Here is a 20,875-nt window from a genome sequence, read left to right on the forward strand (position 1 = left end):
ACAGAACACAAGAACGCCAGGCAGTGATGTGAACAGAGGACTAGGTATCACTGAGACTCACCAATGTAATTAATATTTCTATCTAACCTACTGAACTGTGCAAATACTGTGATCATCAGCTTGATAATCAGAGCTGTGTCACTGCACAGTGCTGACTCCCTCAGCAACCTGTTGTTAGGTGGCTCCACAGAGCCATGTTTAGCTTGGGGGAAGTCAAGCAACAAGGATGAACCCTCACCTTGGTTTAATACTTCAGTGTTTCTAACATAAAGTTTCACAGTCCTAGAAGGTAAGCAACAAAAATACACGTTCTGCATGGCTTGTCAAAGACACGTTGCATATACGAAGGCAGCTGTTCAAGATCCCTTTACTTGGCTGGACCTGTGATTCCTGCACTTGGGAGGCTGTCACAGGGAAATCCTAAGTTCTGGGACAGCCTAGGCTATACAGTAAGATGTTACAAACTGCAAAAACCAAACCCAAGATAATACTTGATGACATCATAGCCACCATAGTTTCTGTAAGAAGAATATGATGTTCATACAGGGAGTGACAAAATAACAGTGTACTTCTCCAAACACATTCCCCTTGTTAGGTGACCGATGACTATAACCTCAGTCCTATTTTCAAGCTAAAGGGAAAGGTTTGGAGCTTTGACATAATTCTACAGGGCAGGTCACTCCGAACGAAAATTCTGGAACTCAATTCCAGATCTTGTCAACCTCAATGAGTCTCGGGAGTCACTGTGGTGACCTCTCTGCTCTCTTCCTAACTTGCCTTTTCTCCCATCATCAAGTATTCTTGGAAAACTCTTTTGGTATAAGAGATCCCTGAAATTGTCGACCAAGTTGTTTAGCATAAAAACACCCATTTGAGGGGTGTTCTGGGCTGCAGGTGTGGTGCAGTGGTGTTCTTAGCCATCTTAGACAAAGGCCAGGTTGGTGTGATACATGAGCTCTAAGCCCCGTGGCCAAAGGGAGGGTGAAGGGGAGGCTGAACTCAGTCTAATGCTGTGGAACTCACGCATGTTATCTCTAATACTCATGAGAGAGTTCCGAGAGCCCCTTGGCTTAAAGAATGTCAGAAGGCTCATATTTGCATATCTTTAAGAAAGGTAGCTTTTCCAAGACAATTCTCATGGAAGCCAGTCCTGTCCAGACTCCTCGGGACAGGAATTGATGAAAGGAAGGAAATGTTCACGGCTTTAAACATTTAGACAAGAGAGGATTTGTTCAACTTGCAGTTTAGGATCCAAAGCCTTTCACAGCAGCCTCAGGTAACGTGCTGCTGAGGAGAACTGCATTTGCAATGGTCACAGAAATTCTGAAGCTCTCCAGGGAGCCTGAGAGGAGGCTCCCACACATCCAGACCAAGCTGTTACAGGGGTTGGGAGTTAGCATGCATGTCAGACTGCAGTCACCCCAACCAACATGTTAATACAACTGGCATCTATATTAGAAACACCAATCCGTGCAGTCTTTCTAATCCAATGAGAAGGGAACCATACAGTCCTGCAGTAAAAGGTGCTGACATGAACTTGTATCCGGTTTCCTTCCCACGCAGAGCGAACCGGTTAGTTTACTTGTTCATCTGCTCACCATGTGTCTCTGGAGCGCTGACAACACGGCTGACCCAACCCCACTCCCCAGCAACTGACCTGCAAGCTGGGGAAAGTTCGAACACACTACTGTGATCCCATCTCTATTCAAGATGGAGGCAGAGGGACAGCGTAAGTGAGGAGAAAAACAGGAACATGTATGAAGCTGTAATTTCTCAAGACAATGAACATCAGGTGATGGAAGACAGAAGACACATCAGGTGAGCGCTAAGACAGTCCTACTGTGCAAGAGAGATAATTCAGACAGGGCCCAGCGAAGTGAGCTCAGGAGACAGGCTTTCCCTGCTGTCTCCTGGGGGGAAAAGCCACAGAGCAGGAAGCACGGTGATTGAATGAACTTTCCAGGCTTATGTTCTGAACATTTCCTCCCGAGTTCGTGCCAGTATTTTGATGTCCGAGGAGCTTCTGCAGTGGGTCTGGCTAGAGCAGCTCTTTGCTTTAGGTGTTGGTCTGTTTTCTCTGCCTGCCACCATGTGAACGAACAAGCCAGCCTTGAAATTTCCCACCTTCACAGATAGAACATTCCCACCCCAGGCCTCTCCCACCAAAAAGGACTGAAATCTCTTGGAAATTGTGAGCCAAAATGAATCTTCCTTCCTCAGTGGTTTCTGCCAGGTATTTGGTCACAGCTATGTAAAAAGTAAGCGTGTGGGGTAGAAAGGCAGGCAGACATACATGTGCACTCGAACACGCACACACTGAGACAGACACCACTTTCAGGAATACAAACACTGGGCAATGACCGACCCTAGAAAGAACAAATACAGAAGATGGAGCCAAACCAGTCCAAGCCTCTTAGTTGAATCCCCAAAGAAAGATAAAAAATGTTTGTAGAAATGCAAGCCCAACACCCAGCAAGATAAAATATAGATTTGGCAGATGATCCAGGATGATAAGGCATAGGAAAAAGCAGGAGAACATGACTCATAATGAGAACTTGTATCCAAACCTTATAAAGAACTCTCAAACTAGAAAGTGAGAAAATAAAATACCCTTTAAAAATGCCAAAAGGTTTGGACACTTCAGAAGGATCTGCAAGTAATCAGTAGGTATGAAAAGAGGCTCAGCACAGAACTCTGAAGTCAGAAGCAGCTTCAAGTCTACACCTGCTGGGATGGTAAGCACCGGGGGGCAGGCAAGATGGCTCAGTGGGTAAGGGGGCTTGACACCAAGCCTGACGACTCAAGTTCAATCCCTGGAATCTGCATGGTAAAAGGCAAGAACTGACTCCTGAAAGTTGTCTTCTGACCTACACACACACACACACACACACACACACACACACACACACACACACAGACACACACACACACTCAAGCACAGAGTAACTCGATAAGCAAATGTAAAAGAAGATAAAAAACACCAAGCAGCATAAGCAATGGCGAGGGAGAGAATGGGACCACTTACCCACTGCTCGTGTAAACTGGTCCATCTGAGCTAAGAGGGAAAACAATGGCCGCCCTGGTATACGTTAATCACATCCCTACCACACTCAACATGGCACACTACTTACCTAGGGAAAAGGAAGCGAATGTGCACAGAGGCTTGTATCCAAGTGCTCACAACAGTTTACTACAGTCAAAACAATGGAGCACCTCAAATGTCCATGAGTGGGTGAATGGGCAAATCTATTCCAAGCAATGGTCTCTGCTCTGAGAAGACAACACAAAAGACTGGGCACACATTAGCACACACATCGATCTCATGATAATTACGTGCAGTGGAACGAGCCCGCTCAGGAGTGCACTGTATGCTACAGTTTATGACAATGCAAGTAACGTGAGCTTCTGACTGTGACACAGCAGACCAGGGAACACGGGTGGGTGGCACCTGGCCCAGAAAAAGGGATGTCAAATGGTCCAAGAACAGCTGGAGATGATGGAGAAATTTGTTATCCTGATTGTAGGGAGCATTTCACCTGGTGTATTCACCTGTTAGTATTTCCTCATAGTGTACACTATATCCTGCATATCAGATATTTACATTACAATTCACAACAGTAGACAATTAGTTATGAAGTAGCAACAAAATAATTTTATAGTTGGTGGTCACCACAACATGAGGAACTGTATTAAAAGGTCACAGCATTAGGAAGGTTGAGAATCACTGGTCTAGAGATTTTCCTAGTAGAACTATGGTCTTCATTTTTAATTATTTATACCTTATAAAGAATACTTTAGAAGTATATTTTTCAAGTTGCAAAATAAAAACTTTGAAAAGTACAAATGTTAGCTCACTGAAAAACAATGTCCTGTATCCACACAGAAAATGTACACAATCAAAATCAGAAATTCCACTTCTGTATGAGATCATAGTTGACCTAGTGCCCCATAATGAGCCTACCACTTAAGTCAATCACAGGGCACCTGATCCCTCTCCTTTGCATCCTGTACACTCCTGTGGCTCCCAGCATTGACACCACTGGGTGTGGAAACCCAAAGCATGGTCTTCAGTTCATCTCCAACCTCCTCTATCAGAGGAGCCCGGGGAGAGGCCAGTGGCTGCTCTTGACTGACTTCACATCCCTGGCTGGCCATGTTTCTGCAGAGTCCACTATCTCCAACCTCCTCTATCAGAGGAGCCCGGGGAGAGGCCAGTGGCTGACCTTGACGAACTTCACATTTCTGACTGCCCATGTTTCTGCAGAGCCCACTATCTCTGATGGTCAGGGCACTGTCCTCTTCCAAAAGGGGGACTTGCAGAGAAGTGAGCAGGGAGGGCTGGGTCCCGACAAGCTCCTCTTGCACTGACGCTGAGTCTTCTGTGTCAGATGATGAGGTGCTGTCTGAGTCACTGGGCTCAGGGCTGGAGTGTGGAACCTGCTCTGTAGGACTGCACTGGGCTGTCTTTCCGGCAGTTTCTTCCTCCTGGACAAGAATTGCAGCAGCTTCCAGTTCTAGCAGCTCGAATCCCAGCTGGGCCTTACTGAGTGAGACTGCTTCCAAAGCTTCTGTTAGGGCAGCCAACTTTTTGGACCTTGAAAATTATATCAGAAGATAAATTAGGTTTGCTCATCAATCAGTCTGATGTCAGCAGAGTATAAACCGTCACAAAGCTGGTACCCTTACATGACACCGGGGCAAACCCCAGGAGGTCACTGATGCAAGTGTGAGAAGCAGCAAAGGCACACAGCTATGGAGAAAGTGTTGGTTCTCTTTGTGTCTTTAGAATGCAGAAAGCCATTCTACCATTCACAGGATAGGAGCTACAGAAAGAAAGCTGATACAGTCAAACCATAGCAAAGAGAAACCCACAACCCATCAAAACCAGCTCAAAGTGCTAAGGTTAAGTTGAGAAAAATATGTTCGATCCCAGATCAGGGCCTAATCCAGAGGAAGTTTTAGAAACCAGAATCTAAGGCAGGATAACCAACCAGAAAAATGGACCAGTGACAGAGTAGATGATGGAGACTTAGTGTTGCCTACTATTTAACTTTTAAATCTACTAGGAATGCAATACCACCTACTTAGAAATGTTCAAATGTTGGGGCATGTGAGATGGCTGAGGAAAGAAAGGTGCCTATCACCAAGAGCTCCATCTTCTAGACACACTGAAGTTCAAGAACTCACTCCTCCAAGATGACTGCTGACCTCTACATGTGTTCACACACAATAAACAAATAAACAAATATGCTTCCTTTCAGAAGAACTGGTGAACAAGATGACACTTCCCATGCAGGAGCTGGCACGTGTCTGAGCCCCTTCCTCACAACAGTTAGTTGTGTCCTATGAGTTTCCACACTGACATGTGGAGCAGCGTCCAAGGATGGGCAGACCAGCAGGGGGGGCAAGGGCAGCAGGAACATGATGGAAGCCCTGGGCATCAGTTGGCATCTCCAGCCACGGAAGGGAAAAGGCCTGCCAAGGTAAACGGGGTTCCAGACAGGCCTCAGCAAAGGGATGGCCTGCAGCTGGCCCTTCACTGTCATGAGGTATTATATAAATGCAGTTATGGTGAGCCAGGCCAGCGAAATGGCACCTGTGCCTATAACAATATATATGAGTATTTCTCCAGAAAAAGTGCTTTACTTAAAAAAAAAACTTATGTTCATTTACCTTTGAACTCTAAGATTTATTATCATCATCATCATCATCATCATCATCATCATCATCATCATCATCAATCAGAGGACTGTCTGGTCTGGCCTCAGTAGAAGATGCATGTAATCTTGGAAAGACTTGATGACCCAGGGAAGGGGGATGCCCGGGATGGGGGTGGAGATAGCATCCTCTTGGAAGCAAGGGGGAGGGGGAATGGGATGAGGAACTGGGAGAGGGGGGACCAGGAGTTGGGTCAATGGCTAGAATGTAAAAAACAACAATAAAAAAGTGATTAAATTTCAAAATAGTATGGGCATATACTGTGAGATGAAAGAATTGGGGAAATGGAAATGGGGCTCATTGCTCAACTGTTTCACACAGATAAGAGGAAAATGGGGAAGTTATTTGAAGAGAAGAATCAAGTTTTGACTAGGCAGCCATTTTGTTCTTTCAAGCATGGGAATATTACTATCAGTCAAATCTGCTGTTCCTTGTAAGTTCTAGAATCCATCTCTGTAATGGTGAAGCCGCTTCCAAAACCAAGCCATCTAAGGGAGCTGGTGTCTTTGATTCTTTTTGTCATATCCAAGGCAGAACTGGCTAGTTTACACTTAAAAAAAAAAAAAAAAGACAGGAAAGAAAGAGAAAAAAAGCTTTGTCAAGGGCATTGAATAGCCAGACTCCTACACGTGCCACGTGCCAGACACTTTCTGATATTCTTAGTGAACACATGCATCCCTGGCTGCAGTTACGTGTGTAAATGGGAGACATCTCACATGCTAAGAACACATTTGTTAGACTCAAGAGACTGGACAACTGGATCATACTAGTGTTACATTAAGTCACAGCCGGAACTAGACTTTTCTTAGTTGTTCCACTATAACCCCACCATGTAACTGCACATTCTTTGTACAGTTGTAACATCAGGGACATCCCATTTGGAGGATTATTTTAAGTTATAGATTGCTAACTGATGAGTTCAGGTAAACTTACCTATAGTGAAAGCGTCAAAGCAACAAGCACACACCTCTGACACAGCTAAACTGATACTCCCCAATTACCTCACATTTGGTGACTGAGCTTTGTGGCAGGGAGTGTTAAGAAGGACCCACAGCCCCTCTTAACAAATTGCCAAAGGACAGAAAGAACCTACGATGTATCAGGGGGCAGGACTCAGGCCTAAGTGAGAGCAGAGGCGCTGTTACAGAGCTGTGTCTAAGTGATCAATCAACTTCTCACCACTTCCTGCCACGGCAGGTCTGTAAATTTCATAGTAAACCACTAGCTTTCATTTCCTCTGCTCAAACCCAGGCCTTCTGGGCAGGATGGTCTGAGACCAGAGCCAGCTCCTGCTAGTGCAGGCCAGGACTCCAGTGAGGCAGTCTGAGGCAGTGCACACAGGATGACAATCTGCTGGCTAACTCTGCCAGGACACCTCATCTGTAGGGTAGGGATTCTGCCCCTGAGCTTCAATCTGGAGCCAAGCAATAATATTTTTTAAAGGACACTAATGACAGTGCCACATCAGAATTCCTTTCTACAGAATCCCCGCCCCCTCCCCCCACTTTACTTTTAAAAATTACACTTACTTACTTAGAGTATGTGGTGGTGGAAGTGCCTTGGTGTGCGAGCAGAGTTTAGAGGACAACTGGAGGGAGTTGGTTCTCTAATTTCAGGGACTGAAACGGGTGTTAGGCATGGGGCTAAGTACAGTTACCTGCTGAGCCATCTCACTGGTCCCTCCCTGCCCTAAACCTATTTTTATGGCATGATCTAAAAGATACTACACAGGCTTTAGGTAGACACTGCCAGCAAAAGTCCTACCTTGCTTCTGAGATTCCGAGATAAAATACAAACACCCAGTGGCAGCCGTCTGAAGCAGCAGCACCACAGACGCTGACGTCTGCCCTCCGAATAAAGAGTTACAGCTTTAACCCAGCTGAGGACAAGTGGCCGTTGTTTTATAATTATTTTTGTTTTAAGTGCACCGATGTTTTGCCTTTGTGCGTGTCTGTGTGAGGGAACTGGAGCTACGGACATGAGTGAGGTGCCAGCGTGGGTACTGGGAATTGAACCTGCTGAGCTCTCCAGCCCCAAGTACAAGTTGTTTAAACCATGTCAGCTTTCAGTTCAGCGTCCAAGTCTATCTGAAGGTGCTCTGTGGCGTGACAGTGAGAGCCTTGTGGACTGTGGACTAGCAGTTCTCCTGACTTCCCACTCTGGAGCTGCCCTAGTCAGCACTATAGACTAGTGGTTCTTTCACAGGCCTGGAGGCTGCGGATGGGGAGTGAAGGTGTTGACAGGGCAGGGTGGCCCCACTGCTCCCCTTAGCTTCTGGCATGGCTGGAAGTGCAGGAGCTCTGTGGCTTGTAGATGCAGCATCTGAGGTTAACCGCCACCATCACAGGGCAACCATCACTGCTTCTCTCCGTTAACTTTCCACATACGGAAGCTCAAAGGTTGAATAGCTGAGCAGGACTTCCTGCAGGACACTCAGATGTCTGTTAACAGACACACTCACTGAGAGTTCAGTCCTACAGAATGGTTCTACCTCAGCCTACCACTTACAACCGAGGCTCTGGTGAGCTCCTTTGCTTGAATACCTGTGACTGCCATGGTAAGAGAGCTGCCACTGGGCAGGACTCCCACGGTTCCCAGGGAGTGGGGATCTCCCTCTTACTCTTTCAACTGCTTATGTTGTGGCCATAACTGAAATTATTTAATGTGTGAGAAATACAGTAAAAAGTTTCAATGTGGGGCTAAGAAGACAGCTCAGTGGGTAAAGTGCTTGCTGCATAAACACCTGAATTTGGCTTCCCAGTACCCACATTAAAAAGTGGAAGTGTAGGTTGGAGAGAAGGCTCAGAGGTTAAGAGCACTGGCTGCTCTTCCAGAGAACCTGAGGTCAATTCCCAGCAACCACAAGGTGCCTGCTCACATCCATCTATAATAAGATCTGGTGCCCTCTTCTGGCATGCAGGCATACATGCACATAGGAGACTGTAGCTACAATAAGTAAATAAATCTTACAAAAGAGACCCTAAATCTTGGCTTGGAGAGTGGTGAGCAGGTAAAGTGCTTACAGTACAGGCCCGATGACCTGAATTCACAGCTCCAGACCTCATGTAAAAAGTCAGGCTAGCTTTTCATCTCCACACTTAACAAAAATAATAAATAAATAATAAATAAATAAATAAATAAATAAATTTATTTTTAAAAATTAAAGAAAACATTCTGGATGCATCAGTAAGCACCTGTAACCCTTGCAGGAGGCAGAAATAGTTGAAGACTTACTGGTCAGCAAGTCTACCTGAACTCTACCTTTGGCCTCCACACACCCATGTCAGGGTGGGACCCCTATGTACACACATTTTAGTACTATGAAGACACCTCTACTTGATTTCTATTATGAGCTTAGGAAAACCAACTAAAGCCTTAAGCCAGATCAAACCTTTCTCTACGGACATGACAGGAGCCACTCTCCGAGGCACTGGCAGAAAAGAACTTTCGTCTTCTTGGAATGTGATAAGGTATAGGAAGGCCTTAGAAAGTAACCACAGGTCTACACATGACACACAGAGTCTCCGGTATACAGCAGCGTAACAACAGTAACCCCTTAAGTGCTTTAGTGAGTGCTCTCAGGGTAACTTTACAAGCATCTGCTGGATTTTTATTTCCTTCCTTTATTATTTTTTTGTTTGGTTTTCAGGACAGGGTTTCCCCGTGTAGCCTTGGCCGTCCTGGAGCTAGCTCTGTAGACCATACTGGCCTTATATTACAGAGACCACCCACCTCTGCCTCTCAAGTGTTGGGATTAAAGGCGCGGGCCACCACCACCTGGTGGAGTCTCTAAGACTCTGATAATGAATGAATGAATGAATGAGTGTTCATTAGCTCAGTGCACACACACACACACACACACACACACACACACACACACACTCGAGATTCAAGAAGAGGGGAAGAGGAATCAAGTGTTTCATCGACATGGCTAGATCAGAAAGCAGGTCTAACGTGGCCTGGACCATATCCAGGGCCAATGTTAAGGGACAAAGATTCTTTCTGCATAGGTTACAGGATTGTTTACTTCCTGGGTCCTATGCTGGGGTAGGCTCTGTTCATAGTGATATGCCTCATTAATCCATTCAGTCCTCACAGCAGTCCCCAGTAAGCAAACCTCTCCAGGCTGCCTGTGAGGAATCTCAGGAAAGGGCACTGGGCGGCAGAGAGGGGGAGGGGCAGAGAGGAAGGCGGACTGATTAAAAACAATTTCTGGCAGCAAGCAGAAAATAAGTTAATAATTATGAGTAAAACCAAATATCTGGTCAAGTTAAAAACAAAAACAAAACCCACCTATCTTTGTAGGCTGGAAAGGGATGTGTAGAAAGGGTCCTCCATATCTACAGAGGAGACAGAGCTCTTCAGCTCCCTGTCCTCTCTGCAGCTACCTCGTGGCTCCATGAAGCACAGCATGTGGTAAGCCAGACTTGAACAATTCTGAAAGTGCCTCACGTTGTATGTAACGAATGGAGCTTAAAGTACTTAATGGTGTGTGTCTGAAATCAGTTCCTAAAAAAGTGGTAACTGACGATGGAGAAGCCATCAGGAGAGTACTGGAGGTTGAACCCTGACCTACAAAGATATGGTGACATCCTCACCCGGAGGCTCGAATTCAATGATTTCACAGGCTCCGTTCACTGCATGCTACAACCAACTCTCCCCAGTATCCCCCACATCACAAAAGGCTGGCCAGCTCCTCTGATAGCTGTGTCCTGTGCAGGGTTAAGGCTGCCATGCTGTGTTGTAAGCTGTTTTTTAAGGTGCTCTAAGAAGATCGGTACAGGCTGGTGTTGAGAGTCCGAATAGAATACTCTCAAAATAATTTTGACCAAAGAGAGTCACTCACAAAATAGCAGCTTCATTATTCATTTTCTCAGTTACAGAAAATTCAAAACCAGGCCAAACCAAGTCTGTGAGAAGCAGCGGCAATGTAGACACAGAAAGGGTGGTGCTGGGACAGCTTCTCAGTCAAGACTGAGGGTGCTTCTCAGTCAAGTTTTAGAATTGGGACAGTGGCATGTAAAGTTTTACTCTGTTAAAAAGCCAAAGAGTCTGCACAGACTTCAATAAAAATTAACTTAAAATAGCCCAACTCCACTCTCACCAACACCTTCTTACTAGGAGTCCTGAAGGAGAAGCTGTAGCTTCCGGAGGCAGCTGTAGGAGGAGGGCTGGAGCCAGAGTCCTAGATGCAGCCTCCCTGCTCACATACAAGTGTCAGACCTCTACTTCTATGCTCCTTATCTCAAAGGTCTTTAAAAGAAAAGCCACCTCAAACCTTTATACTGTAGCACATGTGCAGAATCTCTGGAAGGCGTTTTCTCTGTGCAAGTGCACGGCTTGTAACTTGCATATCCCAAGTGTCACTTACAGCACTGTGACGGCCAATTTAGATGTCTGAAGGCATCTGCCCCAAGACTCTTGACCTACAAAGCCACTTCAGTATTTTCTGAACTAAAACATTTTTTTAAACTTTAATACCGCTTCATATAGTCCTCTTAGCCAACAAAAAAATCTAAATACGGGTCATTAGGAATTACTATCTCATTTGTACAAATGGATAGCCAAAGTGAATAATATCATTAAATTTGTGTACTACAGAAAAAATGCTTTCTCAAAAACAGGTGTTTTCTTGTGTGTGTGTGGCTTGTGTATGATTATGAACGTGTGTGTGTGTGTGTGTGTGTGTGTGTGTGTGTGCACCTAGACTCATGTGCAGAGATCAGAAAATCTTGGTTGTCATTCCTCAGTTTTATGCATCTTGTTTTACTTAAAAACATTTTTTTAAAAAAGGTTTTATGTGTTCTGTCTGTGTGTCTGTCTGTGCAGCACCTGAACATCTGATGTTCACAGAGGTCAGAGGAGGGTGTCAGATCCCCTGGTACTGGAGTTTGAATGGTTGTGAGACACCAAGTGGCTGCTGGGAACAGTAGTCCCTTGGCTGCTGAGCCACCTTTCCACCCCCGTGTTTTCGTTTCTGAGACAGCGTCTCTCACTGGCCTGGAACTTTCCAAACAGTCTAGGCTGGTTAGCTCACAAGCTGTCTCTTCCTCCTCAGCACTGGAATTACAAGCACGTGTCATAGCCGGCCCTCAGCTATGTTTATAAGGGTCCTGGGGATCCAACTCGGGTCCTCACGCTTCCAAGGCAAGCATTTTACCTACAGCACTACCTCCTGAGACCAGACAGCACCCCCAAGGGCACAGATGATAAGCCATCTCACAAAGCAAGACCACGCTACTAAGTCCCCAATCTTTGTGCCACTGCCCGACTGCTGCCTGACTGCTCACACACTCTCACACATCTCTGGTGTTTTCCTTACAAGAGCCTGGTCTATTATACACCTTTGAGAAATAATAGTTGCTCTAGACATTCGAGTTAGATTTGTTTTCTTTCCAAATAAATTCGGAAATTCAAGGGATTACTTGATTCATATCTACCAGGGTGCCTGCTGATGTACTCCTATCTGGACACACAGACTCAAACATATTCTTTTATATATTTATAATGAAGCACTCAGATTGTTTGCTTGTTTTTTTAAATGAAGTTTTAATTTATATTTTATGTGTATGAAGTCTCTTGTCACTTGTGAGCCTGATGCCCACAGAGGCCAGAAGCTCTTAACCACTGAGCCACCTTGCCGGCCCCTTGGTTTTGTTTTTAAGCTCCCCCGTTCTTGGCACTCGTATATTCTCTAGAATCCCCCAGGAGCTACACCAGAGTATGTCACTGATTGTGCTTACACCAGCCAGACGATATAACCACTCAGGCACGTACCTTCTAGAAAAACAAACAAACAAACAAACAAACAAACAAACAAACCCACTTCAAGGTAAAGTCTCAACAGTTAAGTCCCTAAATTTGACTAAACGTTGGCTCTACCTTCTGTGAAAGCAAGCGTGGTGGGTTTCCAGATTTTGACACTAGATAAAACTACTTAAGGGCACTGGAATGTATCACTCCATAACTAACTTGTGTGGCACTGGCAGAGGTCTGTGAGGGGCAGCAAAAGCCAACTCTAAAAACAGATGCTACTTTTAAATGTGCACAGTCCCAGACCCTGTCAACAGGGCATGTAAATTATCTAAAACGGTTCTGAGGTTGGGAGCTATCCCACACTGTAATAGTGATCATGTGACCACTGATGAAAGCCCCACTGGATGGCTGGGCATTTCATCAAACCCGGTGTTCACTTATTCTTCGAGAGTTACAAACGAAGGATCCTTGCATTATTAGAACCAGAGAATGGCTAACATGTCCCTGTCAGACTCAAATTGGTACCCATAAAAATCCCTGACTGCTAAACGAACGAGAGTGGCTGAGGTGTTATTTCACTAAGGCAGGTTTGCACAGCACACAACTGAAAACCGCCACAGTGAGATGCTCAGAGCTGAACCCAATGGCAGCTTAGTAGTGCGTGTTTCTACAGGAACTGGATGCTAAAGCTGGCTGCGGTTGACTCAAACGATGCTTTCCAAACAGCTTGCTGTTCCAAAGGAGAAGGGAGGGGTCCAAGTGCGGTTCCCTTTTTATGCCTTGTCTGAGAGTCCAGGTGGGTTTTCTCTTGGTGTCATCTCACTCCATTGAGAAAGCTAGCCCCACACGGAGCAGTTTACAAAGAGGTAGGGAATGTGGTTGGTTGACAGGGAGCACAGAGCTCCACTTTGATCACAGCTGCAGGCCCTACCTGCTTCAAAAGGCAGCAACCACACAGCTCTCCCACTCCCTTGCTCAAAACCACAAGAAATCAGCTGCGATAAGCTGACAGGCAAAACATTACACTGCTGACCCTGCTGCAGGCAGGAGGAGCTGCCTCGCTTGGCTTTGATTTTCCTAAGCCTGAGCCTGAGGGAGAGGCAACAGGACTTTCTTCTTGCCTAGTGCTCCCAACGGCGAGGTACATTCAGATAGTGCCTGGAGGAATACCAAGTGCAAGAAAGGGAAATAAATAAATAAACAACACAAGAACACAGGCTAAATGCAGAGGCAAGCTGTCGTCAGCAGCCAGGATGAAAGATCATAGCACCATTCAAAGGCAACCACGTTTTACTGGCTTTTGCTAAAGCACACAGGGCTGGGAGCCTGGCAGTGATCTTGCTCATGTTGCTGTCCTGCTGTGTGAGGTTGTGCTTTTGTTGCTGTTGTTGTTCTTATTGTTCAGTGTGCATTCAAAGAATCAAACTGCAATGGAGCCTCTCCATGTTTGGCTAGGGACACCGAACAATGACAAGCAGCAGTTTTTCCTAGGACACATACATTCGGGTTGTTCCCTAAACTGTGCACAGCCTCTTTGAGGCTAATGAGCAGCCAAACTGTGCCGTAACAACGCAGCTCAAAATGAACCACCAGGCCGGCTGGTACAACCTCAGTCTGGTTCCCCTAAGCCCTCTAGAATCCTAGTGTGGCTTCCAAACCCCATGTCATTCTAATGTGGCCACTGCTGCCAACCAGGTGCCACAGGACCAAGTGCCCAGGATTTGGTAGGCCCTGACAATTCAGAAGTGCCAGAGGCTTGCCCAATCACAGGAAGCCATTTCCAGTGTCAGAGCTCTGACCCACAGGCCAAAGCCACAAACTGTGGCCCACAGAAAATAAACAGATGGAGTCCTGTGGGCAGGTGGAGTGTGGGCAGGATGGAAAGCACTTGTCCCACATAATACAGACAGCTGGCCCCCGATCCAGCCAACTGCTACCATGTGAGGATGGGCCAGCAACTGCCAGAATGCCATGATTCAAGAGCAGTTATAAATCTGACTTTCACACAAAATCTTCCAATTTTTAAGTGATAAAACCAATTTAAAGTTTCTAAAAAACATAGCGAGAACCACCAAATGTGACCCAAGACAATTAGCTCGCAACTTGTACATTTACTTAGCTCTTCTCCTCACCTCCCTGCCATTTTCTGTGTGCCATGGCAGGACGGACACTTCAAACACCCTTCTGTACACCTTGCAGGACTGCCTGACCTTTCATGATGTGCTACAGGTGATGCCCTGCCTGGCCCACCTCCCCTTCCCTTGCTGCGCTCTCTCCTCAGCTCTCTCTTCAAGACGCTCTTTCACTAAGAGCGTGGACCAGGCCGACTGCGTGTCTCTGAATGACTGTCTCCACTATCCTGTGCTGGGCCTGGGCCTGGGCCTGACTGTAGCTCACAAGTCTTAGGAGGCGGAGTATGCTTCTGCCGCTCTGACTTGGGTCTTGGTTTGATGAATCAACTAAGGATGAGAAGGAAAGGGAAACGTAGCTAGAAACTACTATAAGACCACAGTTGTCATGGGGGGGGGGGCTGGGATAGAGAAGAAGTGACGACAAAGATGTTACATGACACAGCTGGAAGGGAACCAGAATGACACGATGACATGTGGCCTTGTATCCATGAGGAAAACAGCAAAGACGCCTGTCATGTTGGGCTTTCAGAGAGACAAAGAAAACAGGAGCAGAAGTGGTGACCTCCCAGGAGCTGTTGGAAGTCACAAGGGGCTAGCCTAAAGCCAGGAACTCTACAAGGGACAATCTCATATGGTCTCCTGATAGGCAAGACTGGAGCATGGGGGCTGTGACTGTAAAGCTGACAGGACTCACATTTGTCCTGACTGGAGAGACTGAATTTAGCATGGCAGAAGGTAGTCCAGCTCCAATCTCAGCTTTCCTCACTCAATATTCCATTCACATCTTAAGTAAAACAGAAGGTTCATTTTAACTCCTTCAAACAAGAAACTCTCGTCTAAGTCTTCAGTCTTCCAATGACTGATCTTGCACTAGAATACAGGAGAGCTCTACAAACAGTGACTGGTGGATTTCCAGAGTCATTTACAACAGGACCCACCTATGACACTGGCAGGAAACAAGAAATATAGACTTGGATTAGAGGAAAGGCATAGGGACTTAAAGGAGGGATTTACGTGAAAGAGAGGACAGGAAGAACTGACAGGACTTAGTGATTGATTGATTCACTATGGAGCTGGGAATCAAAGACAGGAAAACATGACTGAGATGAGCCAAACACCATAACCTACTTAACGAGGACCAAAGACCAGAGCATCTAAACAGTCCCAAGTTATTAATGGATTTCAGCTTGACATCATATGCTCCAAGTATAATGTTCACATACACAAAAGGCAAGGTTTTGTAAGGATATTTGAATTTAGTACAGTTCACAAAAAGTAAATCCATTAAAAACAAAAGAAAAATCAATCATCCAAACAGTAATTAAAAGAACTGGAATGGGGCATGATGCACATACTTATAATCCCAGCACCAGGGAGGCTAAGGCAGGAGCATTACAAGTTCAAAGCCAGCTTGGGCTACATAGCAAGAATTGGCCTCAAAAACAAGAAGAAAAATAGAGCTGAGTCAGCCACACTATTAGCAGACAAAACAGTGAGGCAAAAGCTACTATTAGTGATACAAAGATTGCAAGATGATGAACACTGAGATGTAACAATTATAAACTATTATCACCAGCAACGCATCTCTACATAAAGTCTGACAAGTGTAAGGAAAACAGACAAGACTGCCAACACAGTAGGACGTTCCGCACACCTTTTCCAATTCCAAACCGACAGAGGCAACAGTCAAATCAGTAAAGACAAAAGAAAGCAAAGCATCCAACTGCCAAGCTAGCTCACTTGCATGTTAAGACACACAGAGCACAGCAGCTAACAACCGGGAAATAAACACTGCTTTGAATAAAGCTGAAAATTTACAAAAACTGACTATATGCTAGATATAAAACTAATCTTAACCAATTTCCAAAGAATAGCACAGCTCTTTGACAGGAACAGAACTTTGTTCACAAAGTTAACAGAAAACACAATATTCTAAAAGTAAGTTTGGAAGAGAGAACCAAACATAGTGTATGAATAAAACCAGCAAATACTTAGAATTGAATAATAATGAAAATTCAGTGATTTTAAAACCTATGAGATAACTGTAAGACAGAAAGTTGGGAGGAAACACAGTCTTAACTAAAGCAAGGCTTTATGTAATTGATAACTGGTTAATAAGTGTTAATATTAGAGGCCAAGGAGGAAAATAAAGCAGAGTAAATCCCAGAATGACACAGATAAAGGCTGAAAGCAATCATATAAAAGACAATCAAAAATAGACAAGATCAACTAGAAAAGCAGCCATCAATGAGGCAAATACCCCCTCCATCTCCAAGTGGATCTTATGAGCAAGCAGAACATCTGAGAGCAAATACGGGCATCCTGAGTGCAAAACCAGACATCTCAGACAGCGGAAAAGGTAAAATAGCTGTATGCCAGAAAACTTGAAAATCCTAGGAAACAGAGAGTTAGAATCTGTTGAAACTGAATCCAAGATTAAAATGAGATTTCCAGGTAAGACGAAGAGCAGAGGCTGCCTCTGTGAGGGCAAGTCAAGAGTCACAGACGAGAGGAAACTAATCTTATCCCAAAGAGAAATGGGGGCGGGGGAACCTCCTGAGACTGTGATGGAGGAAGTGAAGTGATGCTGGACAGGAGCAGGAATGGATGGGCAAGGCAGGGACACGCAAGCCCAGTGGGACCTTGGGAGCTGCTGCCTGGAGCAGGGAGAAGACTCAGCTGCTGCTTCTAGAGGTAAAGCCAGGCAGTGTGGCCACAGGACAAACTCACAGCACCCCCAAGTCTCATGTCCAGTTGCAGATTGTCCTAGTTAGGGTTCCTATGGCCACGATGAAACACCATGAGCAAAAGCAACTCAGAAGGAAAGGGTTTACTTAGTTATACTTCCACATGCTAGACCATCACTGAAGGAAATCAGGACAGGAACTCAGACAGGGCAGGAACCTGAAGGCAAGAACTGATGGAGAGGCCACAGAGGAGTGCTGTTTGCTGGCTTGTTCCTCTTGGCTTGCTCGTTTTGTCCACAATAGGCTGAACCCTCCTCCATCAATCACTAAGAAAATACTCTCTATCTGGATCTTCTGGAGGTATTGTCTCAATTGAAGCTCCTTCTTTCCAGAGAACTCCAGTTTGTGTAGAGCCAGCATACAGGTTTTGATGACACAGTGATTCTTCAGTGGACAGGTTAGCAGCAGGGAGAATCCTATTCCTTCATGTTCATATGACTTTGAGGGTAGCAGCCAGGCACCACCATGAAAAAGAATGTGTTGTTAAAACTTGAATTTCCCTGGGAGCCGGAGAGTAGAGAACATTCACAGTCTGTTTCAGGGAAGCAGCTGTGGAGAACAGACCCAAAGGTGCAGGTAGCAGAAGATTCAAGACGAGAGAGACATCACAAAGAATGATAATTCAGCCTGGTGGTCTGAGGCTGAGGCCAGTGGGAGATGTCATTTAGGACACAGTACTTCACTGTAACACAGCCCAAGAACTCCACAGTTCCAAACACTATACCCACAGTGTCATTTCTCCACTGCCACCACTGACCTCTGCCTCTTGTGATCTCAATTCTTCTTCTCATGTGTTCAGTACACTTGGTTTGGGAGACCCACTCTGCTAAAACATTAGGGGTGATGACCTGGGGAGCCTTGGAGAATGAGAACATCTTCCTAGACTGCATAAGGCAAAGCTAAACATGACAGAGGTCCTAATACACAAATAAGGTATACTGGTCACTTACCATTGCTATTTTATTATTGTTTTATACACCCTGATCAAGCCAATTTATAAAAGAAAAAGTTTACTTCTGGCTTATGATCTCAGAAGGCTGGGGCTAGCATGGCGGCAGGCAGTAGGCAGGAAAGGTGGAGTTGGAAGTTGGGAGCTGAGGGGCTCATGTTTCCAAATATAAGCAGAAAGCAGAGATTGAACTGGGAATGGAGCATGGCTTTAAAATCTTGAAGCTCATCTCAGTAACACTTCCTTCAACAAGACTATACCTCCCGTATCTACCCATACCAAGTGGGGATCAGTGTTCAAACTCCTGAGCATGTAAGGGCCATTCTTATTCATACCAGAGAGAAGGGGAACAGTAACTGTGAAGACGGCTGTGGTGGACAGCAGACACTGGGCAACAGCTAACCCAAAGGAAAATGAGACCCATGGGATCAGCTGACCCCGCCTACTCTGCACAGCCAGAGGCTCCAAGTTTTGAGGGGTCAGAAAGAAGCTCCAATATAGCACTCCCGCCCTCAGGTTTCTTTTTCTTAATTAGGAGAGTTTTTGCTATACTGTATTCTAAAAGAGATCCTGTGTGTTATCCCCTTTCATATAGTCCTCTAACCCCTTTTTCATTTACAGAAGTACTTTTCCTTTCTCTGGTTTCTTCCCTACGCTCTGCCTTCTTTATATTTAGTAGTATCTTTACCTTATCAGCTTATCAAAATTACTTTCTCTAATGGTATTTTATTCCCTTTCTTAAACTTACCTAATTTTGTTTCTGAACTCCCGCACTGTGAATCTTCTTTGGGTACCCACTCCCTCCATCTCTTGCTCTTTTCTCTTCCTTTGTATATCATTCATCTTCACACCCCTCCTTTCCTTTGATCTACTTAATTTTGCATCTCCTCTTTCTCAGCCCCTTCCTAGTCTCTTTCCTAAAGACAAAGTCTCACTATGTAACCCTGGCTGGCCTGGCACTTGTTATGTAGACCAGGCAGGCCTCAATTCATAGAGATCCATCCTCCTGCATCTATCTCCGTGCTGGGATTAAAGGTGTCAGCCACCACACTTAGCCTTCCTGGCCTACTTTCTATATCTCATTCACTTACTATTTTCATACATAAGTAATCCTTTATTTCACAGCACATTCTATAATAGGTATGGCCATTTTCAGTTCTATGGTCACTGGAGATGCATTTCTGGGGTTATAATTTACCTGAGCAGATTTATCTTGGATGGTTTGATGTTGCTGCTGCTGATACAGCAGTTTGCTTCTCCTATGTTGAGCAGTGCTGGAGAGTGAACCTTTGAGAGCAGGCTGCTCAACGAGAAGATCCCCTCTCACAGTGCGGAAGTGACTGAGACCAGATGTGCAAGGCACATGCACACAGCAATGCAAGGACCGGAAAGCAAGGCCACATGATCCTGAGAGGTAGGGACTCTCCACATACTGGAGACAGACACCAGGCAAAGGCCAAATGAAGATTTCAAAAGCCAAAGAGAATACAGACAACAGATGAAGTCCTCCAGGTCCCAGAGGAAAACCAGTAACACAGAGGAAAAGTCAGCATAAAGGATCAGAATAACAACAATTCAGATAAAAACATCAGCAACAGGGTAGGAAAATTCAGCAAAGAAACAGAAACAAAGTGTTAGAAATGAATTCAGTAAAATGAACCAAATAAGATGCACAGTGGAAAACATCAACAGACTGAACGGAACAGGATGATAAGGCCAGGGAAGGAGTAAGCCAAGTAAACACTGCATTCGAATGCCGGCAAGAGCAAAGTGCACAATCATGTCCAGGAACTCCAGATCGAGTGGAAACTTAAGACTCCATGAGAAGAAGGAGCTGAGATAAACACTGAAGGTGGAGACCCCATTCAATAATTAAAGTGCAAAATTCCACAAATCTAAAAACAGATATCTGGATAAGAAGCATTAAGAACCCCACATATGTGTGACCAGAGAAGACCCCTTTCACATTATAGCCAGTTTGAAGAGAGGCAAAGCAAAAACAATATTCAAAGTGGGAAGGGGAAAATGCCAACTCGCCAGCGAAGACAGGAATAGCAGATCTCTGGTCAGCAACTCTTGAAGCCAGGACAGCATGGAATGATATATTTCAAGACCTGACAGTATATAACTGCTGGCCGCGCGTTATATCCAGCAAAGCTTTTTTTTTAAATTAAAAGAAAAATAAGGGCATTTCAAGGCAAGCACAACCTAAGGCAGTTCATGACCACCAAACCAGCACTGCAAAAATCACAGGAATATTATACAGAGGGGAGAGAAAGACGGTCTCAATCATAAGACCAGAGGGAACAAAACATTTCAGGAAAGGAATGGCTGAACAAAGAAAAGGCTAGAAGGCGTTCCCCAGACCCAGGCTGGCGGCGACTGCTTCTGCTGCTCTGCAGAGAAATGCATCTATGTGTGACCCTTAGCAGAACACTGTTGCAAGGAGTCTGGCCCATCTGTGCTGGGGAGACAGAGAAAGGAAACTGAGGCTAATGAAACAGTATACTGCTGCCCCCATCGGTGCCACTCGGCAGTCTACTGTGTCCATGTGCCGACCTGCCCCCAGAAAT

General features: G+C 45.2%; 1 protein-coding gene across 4 annotated transcripts in view; it reads right to left on the reverse strand.

The window, feature by feature from the left end:
• Window positions 1-3,629: 3,629 nt before the first annotated feature.
• Window positions 3,630-20,875, reverse strand: part of Shq1 (SHQ1, H/ACA ribonucleoprotein assembly factor) — a 92,481-nt gene continuing 75,235 nt past the window's right edge. For all 4 annotated transcript variants that reach the window (NM_001134713.1, XM_087656807.1, XM_087656805.1 and 1 more), the window contains one exon: window positions 3,630-4,594. In NM_001134713.1, the coding sequence (NP_001128185.1) occupies window positions 3,970-4,594 (625 nt within the window). In that variant the 3' untranslated portion in view covers window positions 3,630-3,969. The remainder of the gene's footprint in view (window positions 4,595-20,875) is intronic.

Source organism: Rattus norvegicus, chromosome 4 (genome assembly GCF_021556685.1).
Source record: "Rattus norvegicus strain SHRSP/BbbUtx chromosome 4, alternate assembly SHRSP_T2T, whole genome shotgun sequence".
Taxonomy (NCBI): Eukaryota; Metazoa; Chordata; class Mammalia; order Rodentia; family Muridae; genus Rattus; species Rattus norvegicus.